General features: G+C 50.2%; 1 protein-coding gene across 2 annotated transcripts in view; it reads left to right on the top strand.

Moving 5' to 3' along the window:
- NOTCH2 (notch receptor 2) overlaps positions 1–20,792 on the top strand; it is a 169,002-nt gene extending 148,210 nt beyond the window's left edge. For both annotated transcript variants that reach the window (XM_056119102.1, XM_056119029.1), the window contains 13 exons: positions 1,834–1,966; positions 3,970–4,206; positions 5,304–5,416; positions 6,213–6,718; positions 8,275–8,622; positions 9,630–9,772; positions 9,968–10,178; positions 10,640–10,736; positions 12,532–12,700; positions 13,302–13,603; positions 14,593–14,740; positions 15,358–15,455; positions 16,201–20,792. In XM_056119102.1, coding sequence (XP_055975077.1) covers positions 1,834–1,966; positions 3,970–4,206; positions 5,304–5,416; positions 6,213–6,718; positions 8,275–8,622; positions 9,630–9,772; positions 9,968–10,178; positions 10,640–10,736; positions 12,532–12,700; positions 13,302–13,603; positions 14,593–14,740; positions 15,358–15,455; positions 16,201–17,589 — 3,894 coding nt within the window. In that variant the 3' untranslated portion in view covers positions 17,590–20,792. The remainder of the gene's footprint in view (positions 1–1,833; positions 1,967–3,969; positions 4,207–5,303; positions 5,417–6,212; positions 6,719–8,274; positions 8,623–9,629; positions 9,773–9,967; positions 10,179–10,639; positions 10,737–12,531; positions 12,701–13,301; positions 13,604–14,592; positions 14,741–15,357; positions 15,456–16,200) is intronic.
- The last annotated feature ends 3,437 nt before the right edge of the window (positions 20,793–24,229 follow it).

Genomic DNA, 24,229 nt, shown 5'->3' with positions numbered 1-24,229 from the left:
ATGAACCTCTGGGATGCAGGGTGTGCTCCCAGCAGGCTGAGCTAACGCTCTGGCCCTCAAGCCTTGCTTCTTAAACTTTGGGTCCTCACCCCAAATGGGTCACATAACTGAATGGGGGTGGAGGTGAGGGAATTTTCATACTATAAACTTACGATTATTACCAGGAAGTGTTTGAGCTGTACGCTTATCACTGGCGTCGCGTAAAAAACTATACAGTGAAAAGTGCTACATGGAAAGAGTTTAAGAAGCCCTGCTGCAGAGTATGGCATATTTTAGAAGTCTGGATCCATCCAGCTTTCAGGATTCAAAGGCAGCCCTGAGTACCAGGATTCTCTACAGCCCCCTCCAACCCGTGACTCTTGATACTCCTTGAAAAGCTTCTGAAGCAACTAAAGCCACGTTGGGTGGTGTCCTTTTGATCTGTGTCACTTCTGTATGCAATTAGCGGTCGGTGAAGTGAAATGTGCCATCACATTTCCCCCCACATATTGATATTGATACCTAGGTTTATTTATTCGAGCACTCTTGAACCTGCTGATTCAGACACTCTGGAAGCAAACCCACAGTATCGTGCAAAGGTCCATGCGGCTATTTGAGGAAGTTTGTCCCTTTTGGAGTGCTGGGGGTGCATACCTGGTGGTGCTCAGGGCTTACTCCAGCCTCTCTGCTCAAGGGGCACTCCTCCCTGGGCTCAGGGGGCCGCATGCGATGCTTAGGATCAAACCCAGGTCAGCTGCATGTAAGGCAAGCACCCTATCTGTACGATGGCCCTGTGGAGGAGGTATACCTCTGTGTTGATGTTTGGGCTGATGATGCCTGGAGCTTGGAATTAATCAAACACCTGAGACATGAATTTGATCCTATCTAGGCTACCAGGCAACATAGAGAAATGGCCTGACTTCTCCCTTCTGACACAAATGAGCCAGAGAGGGTCTGGATATTGATACCTAGGTTTATTTATTCAAGCAGTCTTGAACCTGCTGATTCAGACACTCTGGAAGCAAACCAACTCTTTCCTGTGTCTAGTTATTTTCAAGTTACTCAGCTAAACGAAATTTCAGCTAGGTCCTTCTGCTTCCTATATTTTCTAAAGCACATCCAGTACTGCTCGCTGGAGCACAGACTCCCTATAGCCCCCAGCCCTTAACCCCCAGCCTCTGAGCTCCTCACAGTTCTCTCAGCCTGAGACTGCTGCCAGCCTCTCTGTTATCATCTGGACGCACAGCAGCCTCTCTGTCCCCCCTTGCCCAGGAGTTCATGTGCCGTCCTCCTTCCCACACCTTCTCTTGCTCCGGACGTTCTGTCAGTAAAGGACGTTCCCCACAGGCACGCCTGTCAGAGCACCGCGCGGTCATGGTCATCTTTCTCCCCCTCGGCTCAGCCACTCCGACAGCCAGGCAACTCTCCCTGCCCCTGTCCCTCTTGGTCAGTCTCTCTCACACACACACGCCCAATAAATGCTTGTTTATCATCACCTCCACATTCCTTTTCGACTGAGTTGTGGGTTCTTCACCACGTACAAAGAACTGTGAATTGTAAAGATGTGAAAGCCTGATTGCAAGAGGTACAGAAGAGTTTCCAGGGGTCAGAGCTGAGATAGTCTTTAGAATCTTCTGCTCTGGCCTTCCCGTTAAGTGGATTTTTCAGAAGTGGAAGGCTGAGAGACTGCAAGTTGAAGAAGCCCAGGTGAATAGCAGAACGCGTGATACTCCGCAGGGCTGGGTTCCACGGAGCTGGGGGGTTCGGAGCAACACTCTGAATTTTATTTGGTCTCATGATCTGTTTCCCGTCGTGGTCCCGTAATTTTTGGCCTTCTTCTCTTGCTCCTGGCAGTGTGTCTCGGGGTATCAGGGCGTCAACTGTGAGTATGAAGTGGACGAGTGCCAGCACCAGCCCTGCCAGAATGGAGGCACCTGCATTGACCTCGTGAACCACTTCAAGTGCTCCTGCCCACCTGGCACTCGGGGTAGGAATCAGCCTTACCTGTCCCTGTCTGATGCATTTTCGAAGGTAGAAATCTGTTCTCAGTGTTTGGGAGTTTCTCAAAAACTAAAGACAGGAAAACTGGCTTCATTCCAAGCATTTTGTTTGCATCCTGGTAATTAGCAGCACTTCATTGTCTCCTTGCTAAAACGATTGTGTTGACGACTCATGATCTCGATCGTTGAACTCATATTCCTCTAGAAATGTGAATGCACGTGATGTTGCAAGGAAATTAGTGTTGGAAAAATAATTAAATAATTCACATTTACCATTTCTTCCTCCTCTTCCTTCTCCTCCTCCTCTTTCTCCTCCTCCTCCTCCTCCTCCTCCTCCTCCTCCTCCTCTTCCTCTTCCTTCTTCTTCTTCTCCTTCCTCCCCCACATCCCCTCCTCCCCCCTTCCTCCTCCTCCTTCTTCCTCCTTCTTTCTCCTCCTCCGCCCCCTCTTCTTCCTTCCTCCTTGTTCTTCTTTTGAAAAAATTAAATCACCATGAGATACAGAGCTACGAAGTTGTTGATGGTTTAGTTGCAGTCATACATTGTTCCAACTCCTGTCCCTTCACACTGGTGGCCTAAGGCTGTGTAGCCCTGGAATTGCTGTCAGAGCCAATGAATGGCACCCCCCAGCCTGTGAATGGCGGAGCCGTCATCATTTTGCTATGGGCATGACCCTTGTCACCCTGGAAAGCACTTGTAGTGTTGTCTGTTAGAAGAAACACAGTGGCAATGTTATCCATCCTGAGCAGCCTATGGAACGAAAGGTCAACCCATGGCAGTACATCCTTATTGTCAAAGCCTAATATATGTTCCCACCCTCAAAGAATGTTATATAAAATGGCTAGGAAAGAGAAGAGAGACGCTCATTTCCCTATCAGAGGGGAACCAGCAGTGACCTACGCGCCTTTCAAGTGAGGATGAGTTCAGCTTCACCCTGAAGTGAAATGGTGGGAACCAGCAGAGGGGTTGCAGCCATCGACCTGGGGGATGGGAGGCCCTGCAACTCACCCTCCAGAGCTCTGAAGTGTAGGGCTGGGAGCAAGCGTTGTTCTAACCTTTACAATGAGGTTCGGGGATGTGGGTGTCTCCTGTAATGTCCACCAGTGACCAGAGGAAGTGAAGTCAGGATGAATAAATATTACTCGTCACATCTAACCAAACATAAATAGTATCATAACTCAACAGAGTCAATGTATAAAAATCATTGCAATCAACCAAACTGCCAAAAAGGACAAAAGTGCCGTGCGACCCAAAAGCCAGAGAGAAAGAGACCTAGCCCTGAGAGCTAGTGTACACACCATGTGTGCAAGAGGTCCAGGTCAGCCCTGGGGCCGATTGCTCCTGCGCACTGTTCTGGATGGCCCCAAAGAACCCAGCCAGGAGTAGTCCCGAGCAGTGCCGGAGGCTAAAACCCTTTTCTCGTATTACTGTTGATTTGTCCCAACTCAATTTGATGAATATTTTATCTGTTTTATAATGTTTACAGGTGGCACCTTAAATTAATTTTTATTCCCAAGAAAGACCAGGGAGTGTTAATACAAAAGTAGCGCTCAAAATTTAGTTTCAATTCCTAGCTGTCTTTTCATAGTATACGTTCACGAGTTTATTCTTCTTTGGAGCTCTAAGCATGTTTCGTGTTTATACTCACGTGAACGTGTTGATGAAACTTGAGTCTGTTTTGAGCTTCAGTTTCCTCCCCGTAGGTGGGACAGATCATACCTGTTCCTCCCGAGGGCTCCGCCCCACTGACTTACATGGACATGAGACCATGCGGGCCCCAAATTATGTTCTCTTTCCTTGGGTCTTATTGGTCACCCGGACAGCAGCTCTCGTGAGCCCAGCCTGGGCTTTGCCCCGCCTGGCTGGAAATTACCCCCCCATGCCGATGGGCCCCGAGTGCTGCTGACAGACAGGGACGGCTCCCGGCTGGCAAGCCGTGTCCCCGCGACCGTCCTTGCTCTCTCTCTCACACTCTCTCTCCTTCCGTCCAGGCCTGCTCTGCGAAGAGAACATCGACGACTGTGCCGGGGGTCCTCGCTGCCTGAATGGGGGTCAGTGTGTGGACCGGATTGGTGGCTACAGCTGCCGCTGCTTGCCCGGCTTTGCTGGCGAGCGCTGTGAGGGGGACATCAACGAGTGCCTCTCCAGCCCCTGCAGCGTGGAGGGCAGCCTGGACTGCGTCCAGCTCACCAACGACTACATGTGTGTGTGCCGCAAGGCCTTCACCGGTGAGCGTCTCGGCCTCGGAAGGGCTGCCGGGGAGGAAACTGAGGCCCCCCCAAGATTCACCCACACCAAGTGACGCTTAGTTTCTGCGTAGAAGGCCAGACCAGCTTAGCTCATGGGTTCTTTTCCCTCAGCTGTGCTCTCCGGGTCGCACAACCAAACTCCACTTTAATTTTTCCTGGGAGATGCTTTCTCTTTGGTTGTTCATGGGTCCTGTCATGCTATCGCAGCAGATTGAAAGAAGAGAATTCCCAGCGTGTTGGGAATAGTTGAGCAAAAGAGTATATCGAAATCGCGGTGGGATACCCCGAACATACAGTTTACCACTGAAACTCTGTTTCAGAAGTGTGTCTAGAGAAAGCTGACTGTGCAAATGAAGCTCTGTTTTCAAGAAGGGTCAGTCACGTTACGCAAAATGTATTAAATGATTAAAAAGGACATCATAGATGAAAATTCCCCATAAATGCACATTAGATCTCGTTACAGTTTAGATCTTATTATATCCTCTCCTACTGTAGAAAATATTAACAAAATGCTCTGAACTGGGGCTGGAGTCCAGCAGGTGGGGCTCTTGCTTGGCCTGCTGTCATCCTGGGTTTGACCCCAGCTCTCCGAGGGTTCCCTGAGCACCGAGCATAGCCGGGCGTGCCCCCAATTCTCCCCCCCCTCCAAAGAAAATCGAAATGTACAGAACCGTGGGCTCGGTGTTCCATTTGACTTAGCAAAGTGAAAGTACCTTCAGTAAGTTCCAGGCGGCATTGTGTGTGTCTGTGTGTGTTTGTACATGTGCACATGCATACACGAGATTAGAATAATTTTCTGATAGCCATCCTATTTTGCAAGTCAGTTTGGGAATCTATGACAGTTCTATGTGTTGTTATTGTGCAGACAAGACAGATAACGGGGTCTGAGCTGAGCCTGTCACGTGGAGATCCACTGAGGGTTCTGCTTGCTTCTTGCATTCTCTCAGGCTTAGACGGAACTCTCTCCTGGCTTCATTTCCAGTCACTTGACTAGCTCACGTGCCAGTGGTGTTCTGCTCAGTAATTTGCACTTGCAATTTGATCTTTTAAAATTCCTTTTCTCATTTTATTTTGAGGTCGCCACTGTGAAACTTTCGTCGATGTGTGTCCCCAGAAGCCCTGCCTGAATGGAGGGACTTGCGCTGTGGCCAGTAACATGCCAGATGGTTTTATTTGTCGTTGTGCTCCGGTAAGTTCTAGGCTACCCATTTTGGGAACAGGCTCTCTTCCGTAGTCTGTGACAAAGTTGAGGTTTGACTTGTTTCGTTTCCAAACTCTATGGAAAACGCACCTGGCAGGGGGGTTCCTGGTTTTCCTCACTCCTTAAGGAGAATACCTTTAGGTTTTCCATTTAAAGCTGTTATGATACCCCAGAAACAGCGAACTCCCTACACTTTGACTGTTAGACTTCAGAAATGCCAAGAGGTATCCACAAGAAGCGTGGAATGTTCCTTGGAAACTGGGCCCAGAGCTCTGGCTTGTGGGTCCTGAACCGCAGAGTTGGACTTAACTGAACAACTTGAGGCAGTGTTGGTGAGAAGTGCGATTGGTGTGTCTCAGCACAGAGCCATCGGGAAGCGAACTGCCCTTAGCCTGGAGGGACGCTGGGTTAGCCACTGACCATGCAGGCTCCGTGCCACTCCCACTTCTTCCTTCCTCCTGGAGAACCATCACCTGACTTGCTTGATGATGGTTAGAGAAGGTGCTTTCATAAACACAGTTTCAACTAAGTCTTAACCCACCGTGACCTGTGGACCTAATTCTTGAAGTGAGTTCTGCAGGCGACGGCATTTGACATTCAGTCCATGGAAAAACTCCATCATAACCTTTCAGTTGACATGCCTGGGGCGGTCCAGGATGCCACATGGGCCCAGTGCTTAGTCGCTATCTTGCTGGAAACGTGACAGAAAGAGGGACAGGAAAAGAAAGCAGGGCGAGTCCTCCCAAGCTGAACTGCTGACCCCGTTCCTTTGCCGATTTTACAGGGATTCTCAGGGGCAAGATGCCAGAGCAGCTGTGGGCAGGTGAAGTGCCGAAGAGGGGAGCACTGTGTCAACACGGCCGCCGGGCCGCGCTGCTTCTGCCCCAACCCCCAGGACTGCGAGTCGGGCTGTTCTAGCAGCCCCTGCCAGAACGGGGGCAGCTGCAGCGCCCAGCACCAGCCTCCCTACTACTCTTGCCAGTGCCCCCCGCCATTCTGGGGCAGCCACTGCGAGCACTACTCCGCCCCCACCAGCATCCCTGCGGCCACCTGTCTGAGCCAGTACTGTGCTGACAAGGCGCGGGACGGTGTCTGCGACGAGCCCTGCAACAGCCACGCCTGCCAGTGGGATGGGGGCGACTGTTCGCTCACCATGGAGAACCCGTGGGCCAACTGCTCCTCCCCCCTGCCCTGCTGGGACTACATCAACAACCAGTGCGACGAGCTGTGCAACACGGCCGAGTGCCTGTTCGACAACTTTGAATGCCAGGGGAACAGCAAGACGTGCAAGTAAGGGCTCCCGGCTTGCCCAGGAGCAGAGGGAGACTGTCACTAACCCGCCTCGGTTTCTCGTTCTTCTAATCCCTCCGATGCTTCAGCCCAAGCTGCCTCTGCTTTCCAGACAGCTGCCACGGCCCTCTGCTCCCTGGCACCAGCCCGGTCCCGGCGCTCGCCACCCCGTAGCAGAGGTCCAGGATTGCCCAGGTCTAAGCACCCTCTCTCTGCCTCTCTCTGCTCTCACCTGCTGCTCTCATCACCTCCCGGGGGAAATAACTTTTGGAAGTGATGCTGCCCACTCTCAGGCAGCCCCTCACATAACCCGCCTGCAGACGGACGGAAAGGTCTGTACCGCTCTCTCTTCACCCCGTCCCTTCCTCTAGGACTGGGTCTCGCCACTTGGGGTTGTCAGGAGGCAGAAGCTCTAGTCCAGCATGGCGTCCTCTGGGTTGTCCTGGTTGCAAGTTCTAGAGCGGCACCGTCACTTTCTCTTTAACCGCCCTATGGAATATGACCCCTGTTCATGTTCATGTCCAGCTACCTTGCGAGGTCCAGGGATTGTTTACGACCTTTCCGCAGATGAGAGCCAGAAGCTTAAAGCGCTTGCATCTTCCTGACTGAATCACTCAACTGAGCCCCTCTGGCAAATCGTTCGCTGTCGTGGCACTAGAAAGTGAGGGGCGTAGCGGGAGGAAGGAGAAGAGTTAAAATGGTTTGTGCATCATGTAGGTTTGAGGACCTCGTTCCTTTCCTCGATATTGAGAAGAGTTCGAGTCTGTGTCCTCTCTGAGACTTGCCCCTCCGTGTCCTCACGTCCTTGTTTCAGGGTTGAGATTCAGTCTGGGCATGAAATGGGCCCTTCTTGGTTCATCAACATGGTCCTCTCCATGGGGGTCTCTTGATGGTCCAAGTGGTTGATTCCAGTTTCTGGAGACACTTTTTGAGGTAGCATTCCTGTCCAGAACTGCGCTGTTGCCTCAGCAGCGGTGAGGTTAGAGGTCACGGTCACGGTCACGGTCCTCCCGTTGTTCATCGATTTGCTCGAGCGGGCCCAGTAACGTCTCCATTGGAGACTTGAGCGGGCCCAGTAACGTCTCCATTGGAGACTTGGTTGTTACTGTGTCTGGCATATCGAATACGTCACGGGGAGCTTGCCAGGCTCTGCCGTGCGGGCGAGACACTCTCGGTAGCTTGCCGGGCTCTCCGAGAGGGGAGGTAAGAGGAACTGGGACAAAAATAGAAGGCTATGGAGCAAGTTGGTTTGTTTCCAATACTCAGCTGTGTTCAACAAACTTGATGTAGAAAGACACAAGCTGCCAGGATCTCCTCAGCCCTTGTCCATCGCGTGCGTGGGCTCTTTCTCTTTTCGGGAGTGATGGAGAGAAGAACAGCCCGTTTTTCCTCTAAGATGTCAGGGACAGGGGCCCCGGGAAAGCATCCCCCAGGCATTTGGTATCGGGCCTGGTTCGCAGAAGAGGAGTGGGAAGAGGCATGGCCGTTCTGAGTGGAACACGAACTAAAGCTCTGGTTCCTTTCCTGTCCTCTCCCTCCTCTGCTCCCGTGCCCAGGTATGACAAATACTGTGCAGACCACTTCAAAGACAACCACTGTGACCAGGGCTGCAACAGTGAAGAGTGCGGCTGGGACGGGCTGGACTGCGCTGCTGACCGGCCGGAGAACCTGGCCGAGGGCACGCTGGTCATCGTGGTGCTGATGCCGCCCGAGCAGCTGCTGCAGGATGCCCGCAGCTTCTTGAGGGCGCTGGGCACCCTGCTGCACACCAACCTGCGCATCAAGCGGGACGCGCAGGGGGAGCTCATGGTCTACCCCTACTACGGCGAGAAGTCCGCTGCCATGAAGAAGCACAGGATGGCACGCAGGTCCCTTCCCAGTGACCAAGAACAGGAGGTGGCTGGGTAAGTGACTGACCTCTGAACTTCCTGAAGCTTGGGCGTGTCACGTGGAGCACTTTGGTGTATGAAGGTCCCAGCGATCTCTAGAGAGCAAACTAATAGGACAGCCACCGAGGAGAACAAACCCTCACTGCCCTCCTTATGTCGCAGGGCCCTGAAAAGGGAAGGGCAGGAGTCAAGGAGGCCTCCTCAGGGCCCAGCTTCCAGAAAGCAGTGGCTGAAGTGGCCCCACGCCCGTTAGTAGCCACTGCTCTTTTATGTTGATTTGTCTTCTCTCCGAGGCCCTGTATTTATTATCAGTCTTTCTTTCTTTCTTTCTTTCTTTCTTTCTTTCTTTCTTTCTTTCTTTCTTCCTTCCTTCCTTTCTCTCTCTCTCTTCCTTTCCTTCTTTCTTTCCTTCTCTCTCTCTCTCTCTCTCTCTCTCTCTCTCTCTCTCTCTTTCTCTCTCCCTCTCTCTCTCTCTCTATGTTTGTTTTGGGGCTGGAGCGATAGCACAGGGGTAGTGCATTTGTCTTGCATGCGGCCGATCTGGCTGATCCAAGTTTGATTCCTCCGCCCTTCTTGGAGAGCCCAGCAAGCTACCGAGAGTATCCTGCCCCATGACAAAGCCTGGCAAGCTCCCCGTGACGTATTCGAAATGCCAAAAAACAGTAACAAGTCTCACAATGGAGACGTTACTGGTGTCCGCTCGAGCAAATCGATGAACAACGGGAAGACGGTGCTACAGTGCTCTTGTAGTAATCCTCAGCCTTGCGGTCCTTTGCCCTTGTCCGGTGCTGCCCAAGGCAGAAGGTCCATAGCCCACCTCATCCCGGGAAGGGTGACCATTCCCTGGGTGGGGGTTTATACTGGGCTCTGGAGGATGCCATCGGATGTGCTGAGATCATTCTGGGCACCGTGTCTCAACGAGGGCAGGCCGGCTCCTGTGAGCTGTTGAGCTCCTCTTCCTTGCCACATACTCTTTAGCCTGATCCCCCGTTTCCCTCTCCTTCTCCGTGGGCCTCCCACAGCTCCAAGGTCTATCTGGAGATCGACAATCGACAGTGTGTGCAGGACTCCGAACAGTGCTTCAAGAACACCGACGCGGCCGCAGCGCTCCTGGCGTCTCACGCTATTCAGGGCACCCTGTCATACCCACTGGTGTCTGTCGTCAGTGAGTACCCTGAGTAGCCTTGGGGTGAAGGGACGAGGATGGCGGGGAGGGCACTGCTGTCCCTGGGGCCAGAGAGGACGGGGCATGCTTCCCACTACGGGCTTTGTAGCTTTCCAGGCTGACCTCCACAGGGTTCAAGGACTGAGTTGGGAGCGGAGGTTTCACTGAGCACTTTGCCTGTTTCTGCTCTTGCAGGTGAGTCCTTGATTCCACCTCACACACAGTTCCTCTACCTGTTTGCTGTCGCTGTGGTCATCATCCTGTTTATCATCCTGCTGGGGGTCATCATGGCAAAGCGGAAGCGCAAACACGGTTCCCTGTGGCTGCCTGAAGGCTTCACCCTCCGCCGAGACTCCAGTAACCACAAGCGCCGGGAGCCCGTGGGGCAGGACGCCGTGGGGCTGAAGTAAGAGAACTGCTGCCTGGCTGCTGCTTAGCGCAGAAATAAGGAGGATGAGTCTCAGAGAGATGGTTTTGCCAAAGCCTGATTTGAAATTCCGGGCTCTGGGGTCCTGCCACATCTTACACTTGACCGTGATTCCGAATGCCTGTTGTGGTGCTAACTGTGAAATTACCATCGGGGCCTGGAACCTTCCATTCTGTGCCTGTGACCTCAGTGGTGCTCAGCTTTTGTGTGGAGGCGTCTTTTTTTCTTAGGAGTTCTGATCAGTTCCAGAGGAAAGGATATTGGTTCAGGGAATGAGCCATGGATAGTTCTCATCCTTCCCAGGCCAGGGCCTCAGAAAGTCTGAGTGTAGTTATAAGTTTGCACCATGATGAAAAAAGTTTGTGAACCACTGGGTTATTGTATGCATAACCTCTAACCTCTGCCTCCCCCTTCTCCCTCCCCGCTTTCCTAACCATCAGAAATCTCTCCGTGCAAGTCTCAGAGGCTAACCTAATTGGTTCTGGAACAAGCGAACTTTGGGTTGACGATGAAGGGCCTCAGCCAAAGAAAGCCAAGGTAAGTCGGCCATGCAGAAGCACCGCTGGTGGCTGTTCTCTGGCCACATTTCAGATCTTGGTCTCTCGGGTCTGTTAAAACGGGAGAAAAAGGGAAAGGTCTTTTTGTGCTGCCCAGGCAGTGACTCCACCAACTTGTCAAGGAAAGCGGAAATCCTCAGGACGTTGGTAGTCTTAGGTTACCTATTAAATTTTTCAATGAGAGCTCAGTAGAAATAAGAATAAAGCTAAGAAGCATCCTTGCTTCATACTGCTAATTAATGGCATGAAGGAGACAGTGATTCCTTTCGTGGCTAGATCTCTCCTTTAGGCTTTCTGGGCGCTTCTGGAAGGAAATATGGAGTTAAATAGTGGAATTGCTCTGAGTTCAGAGTCCCTGCGCCTTGAGCCCAGAAGTACGATGTAGTCTGGGGCTGCTCTATGGAGGGGAGGTTACCAGTCCAGGCCCAGGCATGACGTGATGGGCCTGTGCCCACGGATATTCTACGTCGGTTTGAGAAAACGGATGCTTGGAAACGTGGCCATGTACAGAGCATGGTTGGTAACAACATTGCTCTAACTCTAACCAGAATGGATTCAAATTCAAAGTGCTGCTCCTTTCTGCTGCCAAATTACTGACATCTTTTTTCATAATTATCTTCATCATGAAAATAAAATAATATTCTTAAGTGAATGGTGTTGACAATTAAATACAGAAATAGGTATAATATACCTACTTGTTTCCTATAGCATATCAAATGTTCAATACAGCATAGCTGCTTTTTGGGTTAAAATAATTATTTTTCAGGATGTCAGCTGTGATGTGGGGGCCCATTGAGAGGGGTCGTTGGGACACTGGTGGGCGGAAGCAGCCTCTTTGCTGCTGAGTGTAGTGTTGGAATGATGTATGCATGGAAAGTATAGTTGACGGTACTCTAAGTATATTATTGGTGCCTTTAGAAAAATGGTTAATGAAAAATATTATTTAGTAAATATTCCCTGGAAAGACCTTGCTGTGCACTCGTCACTTGTGAAGTACAAGGGGACACACTTGAACTAGGCGTGTTCTCTGTTCTTATCACTCTTACAGTCAATTAGAAAAAATCAGGTAAACACTTAACACGTGGTCAGTAAAATACAGGTAAATGGTGTGTGGCTTTTCTAAGGCTGATGAGGATTTAAAGCCAAATTGTTATTGGAAGGGTGTTTGTTGGAGTTGTCCAACAAACAATTGGGAGACATGGGTGGAGGCACAGTCAGTATAGGGAGAAAAAGAAAGCAGTGCCCGGGGGTCTGTGGTAGCATATTCTGTAGGTCCCTACAGGGAATATATTGACTCTTCAGCCTAGAGTTTCTTCTATTGGCTTGGCTTCCCAAGCAGCCCTCAGAGGGCCCAGAGGTCACTCTTGGTTCCTCTGGACAACCAAGCCAGCGGTTCAGTGCAAGCACCAAGAGAAGGTGCTTGACCGTGATGCTCAGGAATCACCATGACCCCAGCAGTGCTCAAGAGGACACAAAGGCTGTGCCTGACAGATGTCCGGGGGACCCTGTACTGATGGGGATCAAACCAAGACCAGGCACATGCCTGGCAGTGCCCTAACCCCTGTGCTGTCTCCCTGGCCCCAAAGCCTAGAGTTTGAGAAAATTGCAGAGATGGTCTAGGCGAGGTTAGCGAGAACTGCTCACAGCAGCATCTGGAAGGCAGTGTGCAGAGTACCTGGAAAGTTAGATCAGGAGGAGAGAGACTCTGGACCCATGCTGGTCCGTGGTTCCTAGGGGTGAGCCCACTTGACAGGTGGAGTGTTTTCCCCTTGCAGGCTGAAGATGAAGCTTTACTCTCAGAGGAGGATGACCCCATTGACCGACGTCCCTGGACCCAGCAGCACCTGGAAGCTGCAGATATTCGTAGGACGCCGTCATTGGCTCTCACTCCTCCCCAGGCGGAGCAGGAGGTGGACGTGCTGGACGTGAATGTCCGTGGTCCAGGTCAGTACCACAGGCCTTCTTTCTGTAGACCAGGGCTGGCCATGGTTCTGCTTGTGTGTCCCCCAGGTGGTATGCTCCCTGCCACATTCATCATAAACGGAATCATCTTGAGAACATGCGTGCATTAGGAATGCAGACATGCAGGAATTACACACTTCCATTGTTTAAAAAGGAAGAATTTCAGTCAGCTGCACACACAGTATGCTTGAAGACAAATGGACTGATAATGTGGAGATATTTTAATAGGATAGTTAAAGAAGATGCCTAAGAAAAGGAATAGGGAGTTGGTTCATGCAGTCGGGCATATTGTCCTACTAGTAGTGGACATTTTAAAACACGAATTTAAAAATATTGTAGCTTTAAGAAACATGAATAAAGAATTTTTTTTTAAATATGGGAGAATCCCAGCTTTTAAAGACTCAGTTTCCCATCAGGAGAAAAGTTGACAAACGTAAAATTATTTGCCAGTGATCCAAAGTAGCACCATGTGTTTCCCTGATAAGAATAACGTTGCTGTAGTTGAATAATTCCAACGTGAGGGTGAATTCGACACAAAGGTCCTTTCCCTCCTTGACACTTTTGGCATTTTTCTTTCCCGTAGACGGATGCACCCCGCTGATGCTGGCTTCTCTTCGGGGTGGCAGCTCAGATCTGAGTGATGAAGATGAAGACGCCGAGGACTCTTCTGCCAACATCATCACAGACCTGGTCTACCAGGGCGCCAGTCTCCAGGCCCAGACAGATCGGACTGGGGAGATGGCGCTGCACCTGGCCGCCCGCTACTCCAGGGCTGACGCCGCCAAGCGCCTCCTCGACGCTGGAGCAGATGCCAATGCTCAGGACAACATGGGCCGCTGCCCTCTCCATGCTGCGGTGGCCGCCGATGCCCAAGGAGTCTTCCAGGTAAAGTCCTGGGGACGAGTCGGTTCATCGTGGATCTGTCATCTTAGGTCTTGGGTCAGGCCCTTGGTGTCCCATTGTGCTGATTCTGACCTTCTTGGAGACAGCAAGGCAGCTGGTAGAGGCGTGTCTGCTCCGTGAGAAAATAGGGCCTGGGGGGCAGGCAGTCATATCTAACAGTCCACATTTAGATGCAAACGTGCCAGCCACAAGGACACCAGATTTCTGATTCTTAATCATGCTTCTTTTGGATGGAAAAAATTTCCTCTTACAACGAACAGATTCAGATGGGAGTCTAGGGAATTTCAAAGTCTTGGGTTAGTGACGAGTGTCGATTTGCTTGATCCTCCCAGCCTGCAGTTGCTCTTTGAGGATTTTCTGGACATGAGTTCATAATGTATTCCTTGATGCCATTCCCTGGACCCTGGGGAGAAAACTGGAAGTATCCTGAGTAATCGTTAGCCTGAGGAATCTGAGTAAACGTTAATAAGACTATGATGTTTCCTCTGGAGTGATAGCACAGCGGGTAGGGCGTTTGCCTTGCAAGCCTGAGTTCGATTCCTCTGCCCCTCTCGGAGAGCCCGGCAAGCTACTGAGAGTATCTTGCCCACACGGGAAAGCCTGGCAAGCTACCCGTGACATATTCAATATGCCAAACACAGTAACAATTGTCACAATGGAGACGTTACTGGGCCCGCTTGAGCAAATTGATGCACAAGGTGACAGTGACAATGATGTTTCTCTCCTCTATGCAGTCCAAGCACTTCACTTTACATCTGTCATTGTCACTTGAGCACACATCTGGGTATTTTTGTATGTGTGCATCTATTAATCCAAGCTGTATTTATTGATCAGCCATGGTGAAATCTTGAGCATGGAGGCAGTGAGCCCTGTCCTAAAATCTGAGAGTGTGACCTCAGATTAAATGTACTTGTTTCTTCTCTGAGTTTGTAATTTTCTTTCATCCGGTGACTGTACTTTTTTCCTTCTAGATTCTGATTCGTAACCGAGTAACAGATCTCGATGCCAGGATGAATGATGGCACCACACCTCTGATCCTGGCTGCCCGCCTGGCTGTGGAGGGAATGGTCGCAGAACTGATCAACTGCCAGGCAGATGTGAACGCGGTGGATGACCACGGTGAGCGCTGGAGGCGGGGCCTGGCATCTTATTTGCAAAGCATGCCTCTAAGAGCTGTTGCAGGGTCCTTCGGGGCTGTCTCAGATCCCAGTATCGGAAGATTCACTCGTTCATTCTTCCTCTCGGTATTTTGTTCAGACAGCAGAATTCCTGAGATGTCCTTAGGTGAAGAGGGAAGGGACTTGGACTGATGGTCCTTGTGTCTCAAAGGAGATCTTTGAAAGACCTGCCCGTGAAGGTTCCCACACATACTGCTCTTCAGATGAGGACTTCCCAGAGCTAACTTCATTAGAGAAGGAACGAGAATCCTAAACATACATTCTGGAGTCAAGGAAGGAAAGAGGTTACTGCTCAGTGTGCAACAGGGTGGATCACACCAGAATGCCAGTGAGGAATAACTATCTTGCGGTCTTCCATAGACTAGGCAGCTTTGACAGAAGTGTGTCTGAGACAGAGGATGAAGAAAATACTCCGTAAGATACTCTAATGGATCCCCATAGAAAATTGGCTTTCCGGAAAGTTCCAGAGTTCCTTAGACAAGTCATGGTTCCTCCCTCCGGTAGAATCTGAATGTGTCCTCCTATTCCTTTTGCTTACGGAAATATTTTTCCTTGCAGGAAAATCTGCTCTTCACTGGGCAGCAGCTGTCAATAACGTGGAGGCAACCCTTTTGCTGTTGAAAAATGGGGCCAACCGAGACATGCAGGACAACAAGGTACGGCCTGGCTGTGAGCAGGGACAAGTCTCCGCCCTCATGGTCCCCTGTGAACCGTGAGGACACTGCAGGCGGATTGACCAGGGACTGGGTCCAGAGAGCACAGAGAAGCCCTGGCTTACTCGTGGAGTGTCTGGCCCGAGCCCTCTGCCTGCTCAGGTCAGTCCGGACCAGACTGGCTGTCAGCGGCTTTAGGGTGGCCGCTGGGACTTCCCCTTCTCCTGCTCCCCGTTCTCTTCATGCCCACTCCCTTTTTACTCAATCGTTGCATTCCCCCCGTGCTCATGATGTTTCCTGTTGGCGATTTTTCCCTCTCTGCCTTCTTTCTCTGCATCTGTTTGATGCTGTTTCTTTTCACTGGCTCGTCTCATCTTGTTTATTTCCATTTTTCCTTCTTTGTGTTCCTGTACTTGTTTTGCTCCACTGTCTTCTAGTTCTTGTGTATACTTTAGACTGCTTCCCTTCTTTTTTTTTTGACACATCTTTTTCCTCTTCTCAGCCTACTTTGATAAATGTAGAGCTCTTTTAAGTGAAACCTTGGTGTAGGGTGTGGTGTACTTCACACGTTTTGAACGCTCCGCGCACAGATTCAAAACAGAGGATCACTTTGGCATTAAAATTTCACACAAGGAGACTGTCAGGGGCAAAGTTTCTGTTGGGGAAATCATAGCAAAGAGGTGGGGAAACGGCTCAGCTCCCGAGAGTCATCAGTGTGTGTGTGTGTGTGTGTGGGTCTTTTCTCCAGGAGGAAACGCCTCTGTTCCTCGCCGCCCGCGAGGGGAGCTACGAAGCGGCCAAGATCCTGCTGGACCACTTTGCGAACCGGGACATCACAGACCACATGGATCGCCTCCCGCGGGACGTGGCTCGGGACCGCATGCACCACGACATCGTGCGCCTGCTGGATGAGTACAACGTGACCCCCAGCCCGCCGGGCACCGTGCTCACTTCCGCGCTCTCCCCAGTCATCTGTGGGCCCAACAGGTCTTTCCTCAGCCTGAAGCACACCCCGCTGGGCAAGAAGCCACGGCGACCCAACGCCAAGAGCGCCATGCCCACGAGCCTGCCCAACCTCGCCAAGGAGGCCAAAGATGCCAAGGGCAGCCGGCGGAAGAAGTCCCTGAGTGACAAGGGGCAGCTGTCGGAGAGCTCGGTGACTCTGTCCCCCGTCGACTCCTTAGAGTCCCCCCATACCTATGTGTCTGACACCACCTCCTCCCCCATGATCACATCCCCTGGGATCCTCCAGGCCTCGCCCACCCCGATGCTGGCCACCGCCGCCCCCCCGGCCCCCGTGCACGCCCAGCACGCGCTGTCTTTCTCTAACCTCCACGACATGCAGCCCCTGGCTCCCGGGGCCGGCACGGTGCTGCCCTCGGTGAGCCAGCTGCTCAGCCACCACCGCATCGTCCCGCCCGGCCCCGGGAGCGTGGGCGGCCTGGGGAAACTCCACCCGGTCTCGTTCCCAGCCGACTGGATGAACCGTGTGGAGATGAATGAGACGCAGTACAACGAGATGTTTGGCATGGTCCTGGCCCCGGCTGAGGGGACCCACCCTGGCATGGCCCCCCAGAGCCGGCCGCCCGAAGGGAAGCAGGTCCCCAACCCCCGAGAGCCCTTGCCCCCAATCGTGACTTTCCAGCTGGTCCCCAAAGGCAGCATCGGCCAGCCCGCAGGGGCTGCCCAGCCCCAGCCCAGCTGCCCTCCTGCCGTTGCCGGCCCCCTCCCCGCCATGTATCAGATCCCAGAAATGGCGCGTTTGCCCAGCATGGCGTTTCCCACTGCCATGATGCCACAGCAGGACGGGCAGGTGGCGCAGACCATCCTCCCGGCCTACCATCCTTTCCCCGCCTCCGTGGGCAAGTACCCCACGCCCCCATCGCAGCATAGCTATGCGTCCTCCAACGCGGCCGAGCGGACGCCCAGTCATAGCGGTCACCTCCAGGGCGAGCACCCCTACCTGACACCGTCCCCAGAGTCTCCCGACCAGTGGTCGAGCTCTTCGCCCCACTCCGCTTCCGACTGGTCGGATGTGACCACCAGCCCGACTCCCGGCGGCACGGGAGGCAGTCAGCGGGGGCCCGGGGCACACATGTCGGAGCCAGCACGCGGGAACATGCAGGTCTACGCATGAAGGAGTCTGTCCCCAGCCCAGGGACAGAATCGCCTATTGGAAATGCTGCTGAGAGACACATGAAGGGCATCCGGGAGAGAAGGAAGAAATCTGCGGAACCGGCTTCTGGAGGGAGGCAGGAGCACTGATGGCTTCGACACTGCGCGGAGAGCGGTTCCATCAGCTTCACTGGGCACCTGCGGGGCTTTCGAGGGGAAGGACATGACGCCTCCTCAGGTCCTGCCCATCAGGCCACAGTGGAAGAAACGCAAGACGACTGTAAGATTTGGGACCATGTTTACTCTCTCCTGCTTGGAGACTGGGGTGCATGCCTGTGGTAGCCCAGACATTCTTGCATCTTTGAACCGTGTTTGAAACGCCAGGGGCTCCTGCCATATCCCTCAGAATATTCTAGAGTAGAGTCCTCTTGGGAATCTTACCCTGGAATTCTGCCAGCATCCAACTGTCTCCGCTCTTCCATCTTGGAAATTCACTGGGTGCGTTCTCGATTGCACCCGTGTGTGTTGCCGCCCGGAGAGCGTGGCATAGGGCACGGCCTTTGTGCTTCGGATCATTCCCCTCTGGACAGCAACTTGAGCCGCCTCCTCCCTCCCCCTGCCCCCAACTCCCCCAGTGTCCTCCGATCTCACAGGGTCCCCCTTGATCATGACTCTCTTCCCAAACCTTCTGAGTAACGTTTCCTCAGAGAATGTGCGCACTGTAGCTCCTAAATCATAGCAGGACCAGAAGAAGAATGGGAGCCGAGTGTTTTTCTTGGGACCCATTTGGGGACCTAGAGACGGCTTCAAGAAGCTGCACCTTAATTCTCTTGCCTGCTTGCAAGACTCTCTATAAACCGTAGGAGGAAGAAGGCAAAGAATCAGTTGTTTTCCCATTTGTGCTCCTGCTCAGAGTGAAGTTTTATCCTTGGCACTCGAGGTTCTGTGACCCCTTAAGACACAAAGAAAGAGTCAGCCTTTCTTTGGAGTATCGGTCAACCAGAGGAGACCGAACTCCTGCAAAAAGGTGACTACTGACTGACTTCCTTTCTGCCGAGCTGTCAGTGACTGCCAGTGTGAACCACATCTGTTTCCAGATCTCTGACCTCCCAGACTGTTTCACTTACTCCTCCAGCAGATGAAACTAGTCTTAGCAGTTGAGCCTTCTCTTCCAAAATACCCACAGAGGAAGTTGCCTCAAGTGATACTCCCTCGCTGTTTAGAACTGAACTTTTTATGTCTCGGGGGACAGAGGTCTTACTCTGGAAATGCGTGACTGCGTAAACAGACTCCATTTCCTCATTCTCTCCTCACAGACCTACTTGCCAGTCTTCCTTCCATACTGCAGATAACTGGTATACCAAATAGTTTCTCACCGAACACATGGATCTTCTGTGTCTTAGTGCAGGAAACAGAAAGTCGACTAAGGTCCAAGACAGCACTATCAGAAGGTTGGAAAGGAAGGGAAACTGATGATGTCTTACCACCATTTCTTTTCCATTGAAGCAGTCAGGATATTCCCTTTTTGGCAACTAACATAGAAACTTACCAGGAACATTATTCTTTCTCATAATCACCTTCTAAACGATATTGAGGAATTACAGACTCACTGTAATGCTTGTGTAAAGATTGCAGTTGATCTCCTAGAATCTGGTGCCTCTATTTCTCATCTTGGCAACTTCCTGGACCCTCTGTTGAGGGCAGAAGTTGATACGAGAAATACCAACTTCTACTCCCTGAATTAGCTAATCATTGGTACTTGCCCAGACTGTTACTACTGTTACCTGGCGCCAAGATGTTGTGACACCTGGAAAATTCATTCTGCCTGGGTGTTTTGTGGATGTTAGTAAGTGAACTGCCGACTCTGTCTCAGTTGAATGTTCATTGATATTATTGTCTTGCCGGGGAGTGCTCAGCAGTGCTCCCCACTTTCTGATCTTTCTGTCTGTGGCACACAGTGGAAACTGTGTGGCTGTGAGCCTGGCAGTCGACGGATATTCCTTTTAGTCCTGACCAAGTTCATCAAACCAATAGAAATAAGTTCTGCCCTGATGCAGTATATTATTCACTCAGCATTTTGTTGTTTAACCTGACCCCCCCTCCCAAGAAACCTTTTCATGGTATGTTCTATTGTGTTATTCTAAATGGTGACTCTCTCATTAGACCTGTTATCCTTTCACAGTTGGAGCGAACTTTTCTTTATGGACCATTATGACCCCACACCTCTGTCCCCTTCTATCCTCCCACTCCAGCCCCACTTCCTAAAGTGTCAGCCTCAGATCAAGCGACTTGGATCTCTTCCAGTAGGCGCCCTCTCTTCCAAGTCTCAGTGTAAGCCTAACTTGTTTTTCCTTTTTTGAGGTCCTTTGGATTTGCGGGAAGAGAATGGAAAAATTGCCTACACACACGCACACAATGTGTATACTCACACATACACACCTACCAGACTAAGTGATGAATAGAAAGACACTGCCAATCAGACATCTGTCAGTTTCTTTGTTTTTTTAAGAACCCCAGAGTAGTATCATATATAATGAAAGAGAAGATAGTCCAGAGAACCCCCTTCTTATTTGAAGTCTAAATTGGAGACTACATTTTTATGGAATCATCTTTCATACCATATTTGGTACAAAATCTAGTATCGTATGGTGTTTGGTTACCCACATTGTATTTATTTTTATAAAATGTCCCTTTGATCATTTCCTTTGGAGATAGAGTTTTTATTTGATTTGGTTTGTTTGTCTGTTCCAAATTTATATGAAAATGTATTTTCTGACTTGATAGGGAAGGGAGAGTTTTGAAGGAAAGATATGAGTTAATAATTTCACATAAACAATCAAATTTGATGTTCAAGTCCATTATGTCATCTATAAATTGTAAGTTTATTATTTTGCATAGAAGAAAACCAAAGTTCTTGTCTGGCAGATGGTTTGGGGTTCTCGACCAGCCTGTTGGCTCTGTGAAGCATGACAAGACATGTCCGCCCCAGGCTCCACCTGTGACTGCGTGGTACTCTGGCTCCTTCCTCGTGTACATTTCTCTTACACGTGATATTATATGTTTTTATGAGAAACCTAATAACCCATAAAATGACTGCATATTCCTACTCTAAAGTATGGAAAATGCACATTTGTTTTTATGTTTCAAAGTTTCATTCTAAAAGTAGTTAAGATGAAATTTATATGAAAGCATTTTTATCACAAAATAAAAAAGCTTACGTGTCAAGCTCAATAGTGGCGTCATTTTATTTTTCATTCCGCTGTCTCTGATCTTGCACTGATTCACCTTACGATGCCCGATAGTTTACTGAAAGGGAAATTACTTTTCACTTTGAATCCCCACAAAATCTGACATTGTCTTGGGAGGGGCGGGGGTGCAGAGGGAGGAGAGCACCCCAGACTGTGCTCAGGACTCCTGGCTCTGAGCTCAGGGCTCGATCCTGGCTGCTCCTCCGAGGCCTTAAGTGGTGCCATGAGTTGAACCCGGTTTGCCTGTGTACAGGGCAAGTAGTTAACCTCCCAGCCCCAGCCCCTAGGTGCTGCTTTTTTTCCCCTTCTCTTTCTCTAGATCACAAATAAACACTTTGGGTGAGAAAAAATGGAATGGCAATTGATTTTCGTTTCTCTGTACCTGGGGTCAAATGGACACATGCTCAGGACATACTGGGACAATGGACAGTGACTGCCATTGTTTTTATTTTTTGTTATTTTTGTGAGTCTTTTTAAAATTTTTATTTTTTTGCTTTTTGGGTCACACCCGGCGGTGCTCAGGGGTTACTCCTGGCTCTGCACTCAGGAATTACTCCTTGCAGTGCTCGGGGGACCATATGGGATGCTGGGAATTGAACCCGGGTCGGCTGCGTGCAAGGCAAATGCTCCAGCCCCTGGCTCCCATTGTTAACAAGTTAATTTACTAGTTAAGAGAGTCAGTGAGATGTTCTAAAACATATGCGTGGTATTAGCGATGTTTCTGGTTGTAGTGTTTGATCAGTGTTAGCATCTAGTTTATTTCTATATTCTAGAGTTATATATAAGTTATAACTTACAGAGTTTCCATTCACCTCTGGTCATACATATTCCTTTATATTTTTTGGCTCCTGGGCCATACCCAGCATGCTCAGGGGTTACACCTGCCTTTGGACTCAGGAATTACTCCTGGAAGGCTCAGGGGACCATCTGAGAAGCAAGGATTGAGCCCAGGTCGGCGGCCTGCTGTACTGTAGTTCTGGCTACCTACTCTGTTTTTCAAGAGGGGTCATCCACAGTGGTACTTGGATGACCTGTGAGTCTTGACAGTTGGGTTCTCAGGCTAAATGGGACTTCAAGAGCAAAGTGGTACTGAGGATAGAACCCAGAGTCTTGCACGGCTTGAATGGGCTCTTTCCACTTCAGCTCGCACGCTCTCTCTCTCTCCTGCCTACAACTCTTAATGTTTGCAATATTTTGTTTTGAATGATTTGACTTCAAATCTTAGGCTAAGCTTTAGTTAACAGATAAAGGAGCCTTATTCACAATTTGTATATTAACACCTTTACACAGGCAGAGCCTGGCAAGCTACCCATGGTGTACTCAATATGCCAAAAACAGTAACAATGATGGTCCTCATTCCTCTGACCCTGAAAGAGCCCCCAGTATGCCATCGGGCTACACTAGCACGTGACAGGGACGAATGGAGACGTTACTAGTGCCCGCTCGAGCAAATCGATGAACCATGGAGTGATAGTGATACACATTTGAAAGTTGGCAAGACTAGATTATTTTAAGTTTTCAACACAAAATTATAACTACAGGCCTGGAGTGATAGCACAGTGGGTAGGGCATTTGCCTTGCACACGGCCAACCCGGGTTCGATTCCCAGCATCCCACATGGTTCCCAGCCAGGAGTAATTCCTGTGCATTGCTGGGTGTGACCCGAAAAAGCATAAAACAAATTATAACTACATACAGGAATCAACATTATCTAGACTGAAATGTTCATTTTCCAATACATACAAACATCGGAACTTGTGGCACTGTCCTCCTGTTGTTCATTGATTTGCTCAAGTGGGCACCAGTAACATCTCACAACAAATTGTGAGACTTTGTTGTTACTGTTTTGGGCATATCAAATACGACACGGGTAGCTTGCAGGCTTTGCCGTGCGGGCGAGGTACTCTAGGTAGCTTGCCAGGCTCTCCGAGAGGGGCGGAAGAATCTAACCTGGGGTGGCTGCATACAAGCCCTACCCACTGTACTGCCCTACCCACTGTGCTATCGCTCCAGCCCATTGGAACTTGTAAGATGCTATATATCAGTTTCCCCTCAAGTTTTCTATTTATTTGGAGGGACACCCTGTGGTGCTCGGGGCTCACTTCTGAAGTTGCTTAAAGCTCCAGGTTTTCTGTAGGCAAACCACGTGTTGAGCTCTCAGTGCTATCTATCTCCTTGGACCTGTTACCTAAAGATTTTTTTTTATTAGTGAGACACCATGAGGTACAGTTATAGACTTACAAATTTTTGTGCTTGGGTTTCAGTTATACAATGATCAAGTACCCATCCGCCCACCAGTGCCCGTCCTCCACCACCACTGGTCCCAGCATCCCTCCCACCCCCCGTCCCCCCATCCCACCCTGCCTCTGTGGCAGGGCATTCCCTTTTGTTTTCTCTCTCTCCTTTTGGGTCCTGTGGTTTGCAAGAGAGGCATTGAGTGGCAATCATGTTTGGTCTGTAGCCTACTTTCAGCATTACCTAAAGATTTTTAACCTTAATTTTACCTTGAAATTTCAGGGTAAATATTTTTACCACAAATTTGTTTTAACACAACTAGTTGCACGTTTTAGTTATCCTAAATGTTGTAATTTGATGCAGGACGCACATAGCTCCTCCTGGTTGGTTTTACAACGGTATTAAAAGAACAGCTCTGAGGTACTAGTGCTGTGGCTCAGTGGTGGAGTACTTGCGCTGCTTGTGTCAAGCCCTGCAGTTCAGATCCCAGGATAGGCTGATCCCCTGAAGACTGAGTAACTCCTGAGCACTGTTGGGTGTGACTCAGAAACAACAAGAAAACCAAATCGTTCTTACAAGCGCTTGCAAAACTTAACCAAAAACCCAGAGAACTCTATCAAAAACTGGGACGAGAGCTGAAAAGATGTTCCTTCAAACAAGACACACAGAGGGCCAGTGCATATATGGAGAAGTGCTCCTTGTACCAGCAGGGAAATACAAATCAAGACAAGAGTGCGTTCATTGCAACCACATTCACAACAACCAACATGGAGAAACAACCCAAGTCTGCCAGAACTGAGGAGTGGATAAAGAAAGTTTAGTGTGGGGGCTGGAGAGAGAGCACAGTGGATAGGGTGTTTGCCTGGCATGCGGCCAACCCGGGTTCGATTCCCAGCATCCCATATGGTCCCCTGAGCACCTCCAGGAGTAACTCCTGAGTGCAGAGCCAGGAGTAACCCCTGTGCATTGCCAGGTGTGACCCAAAAAGAAAAAAAAAAGTGTAGTGTGAATACACAGTAGAACAGGACTCAGCCATGAGAAGATGAAATCCTGAAGATCGATGCTACATACCTAGGAGTGCAATTTCTGAACCGTTAAGCGTATTTCTAACTATATGAGATGGTGTTAAACAAACTGCTTTGACGGGTTAACATTGCCACCAAAATGCATGAGGGTTCT

Source organism: Sorex fumeus, unplaced genomic scaffold (genome assembly GCF_029834395.1).
Source record: "Sorex fumeus unplaced genomic scaffold, SorFum_2.1 ptg000001l, whole genome shotgun sequence".
Classification (NCBI taxonomy): domain Eukaryota; kingdom Metazoa; phylum Chordata; class Mammalia; order Eulipotyphla; family Soricidae; genus Sorex; species Sorex fumeus.
This window is presented reverse-complemented; position numbering and strand designations above follow the sequence as displayed.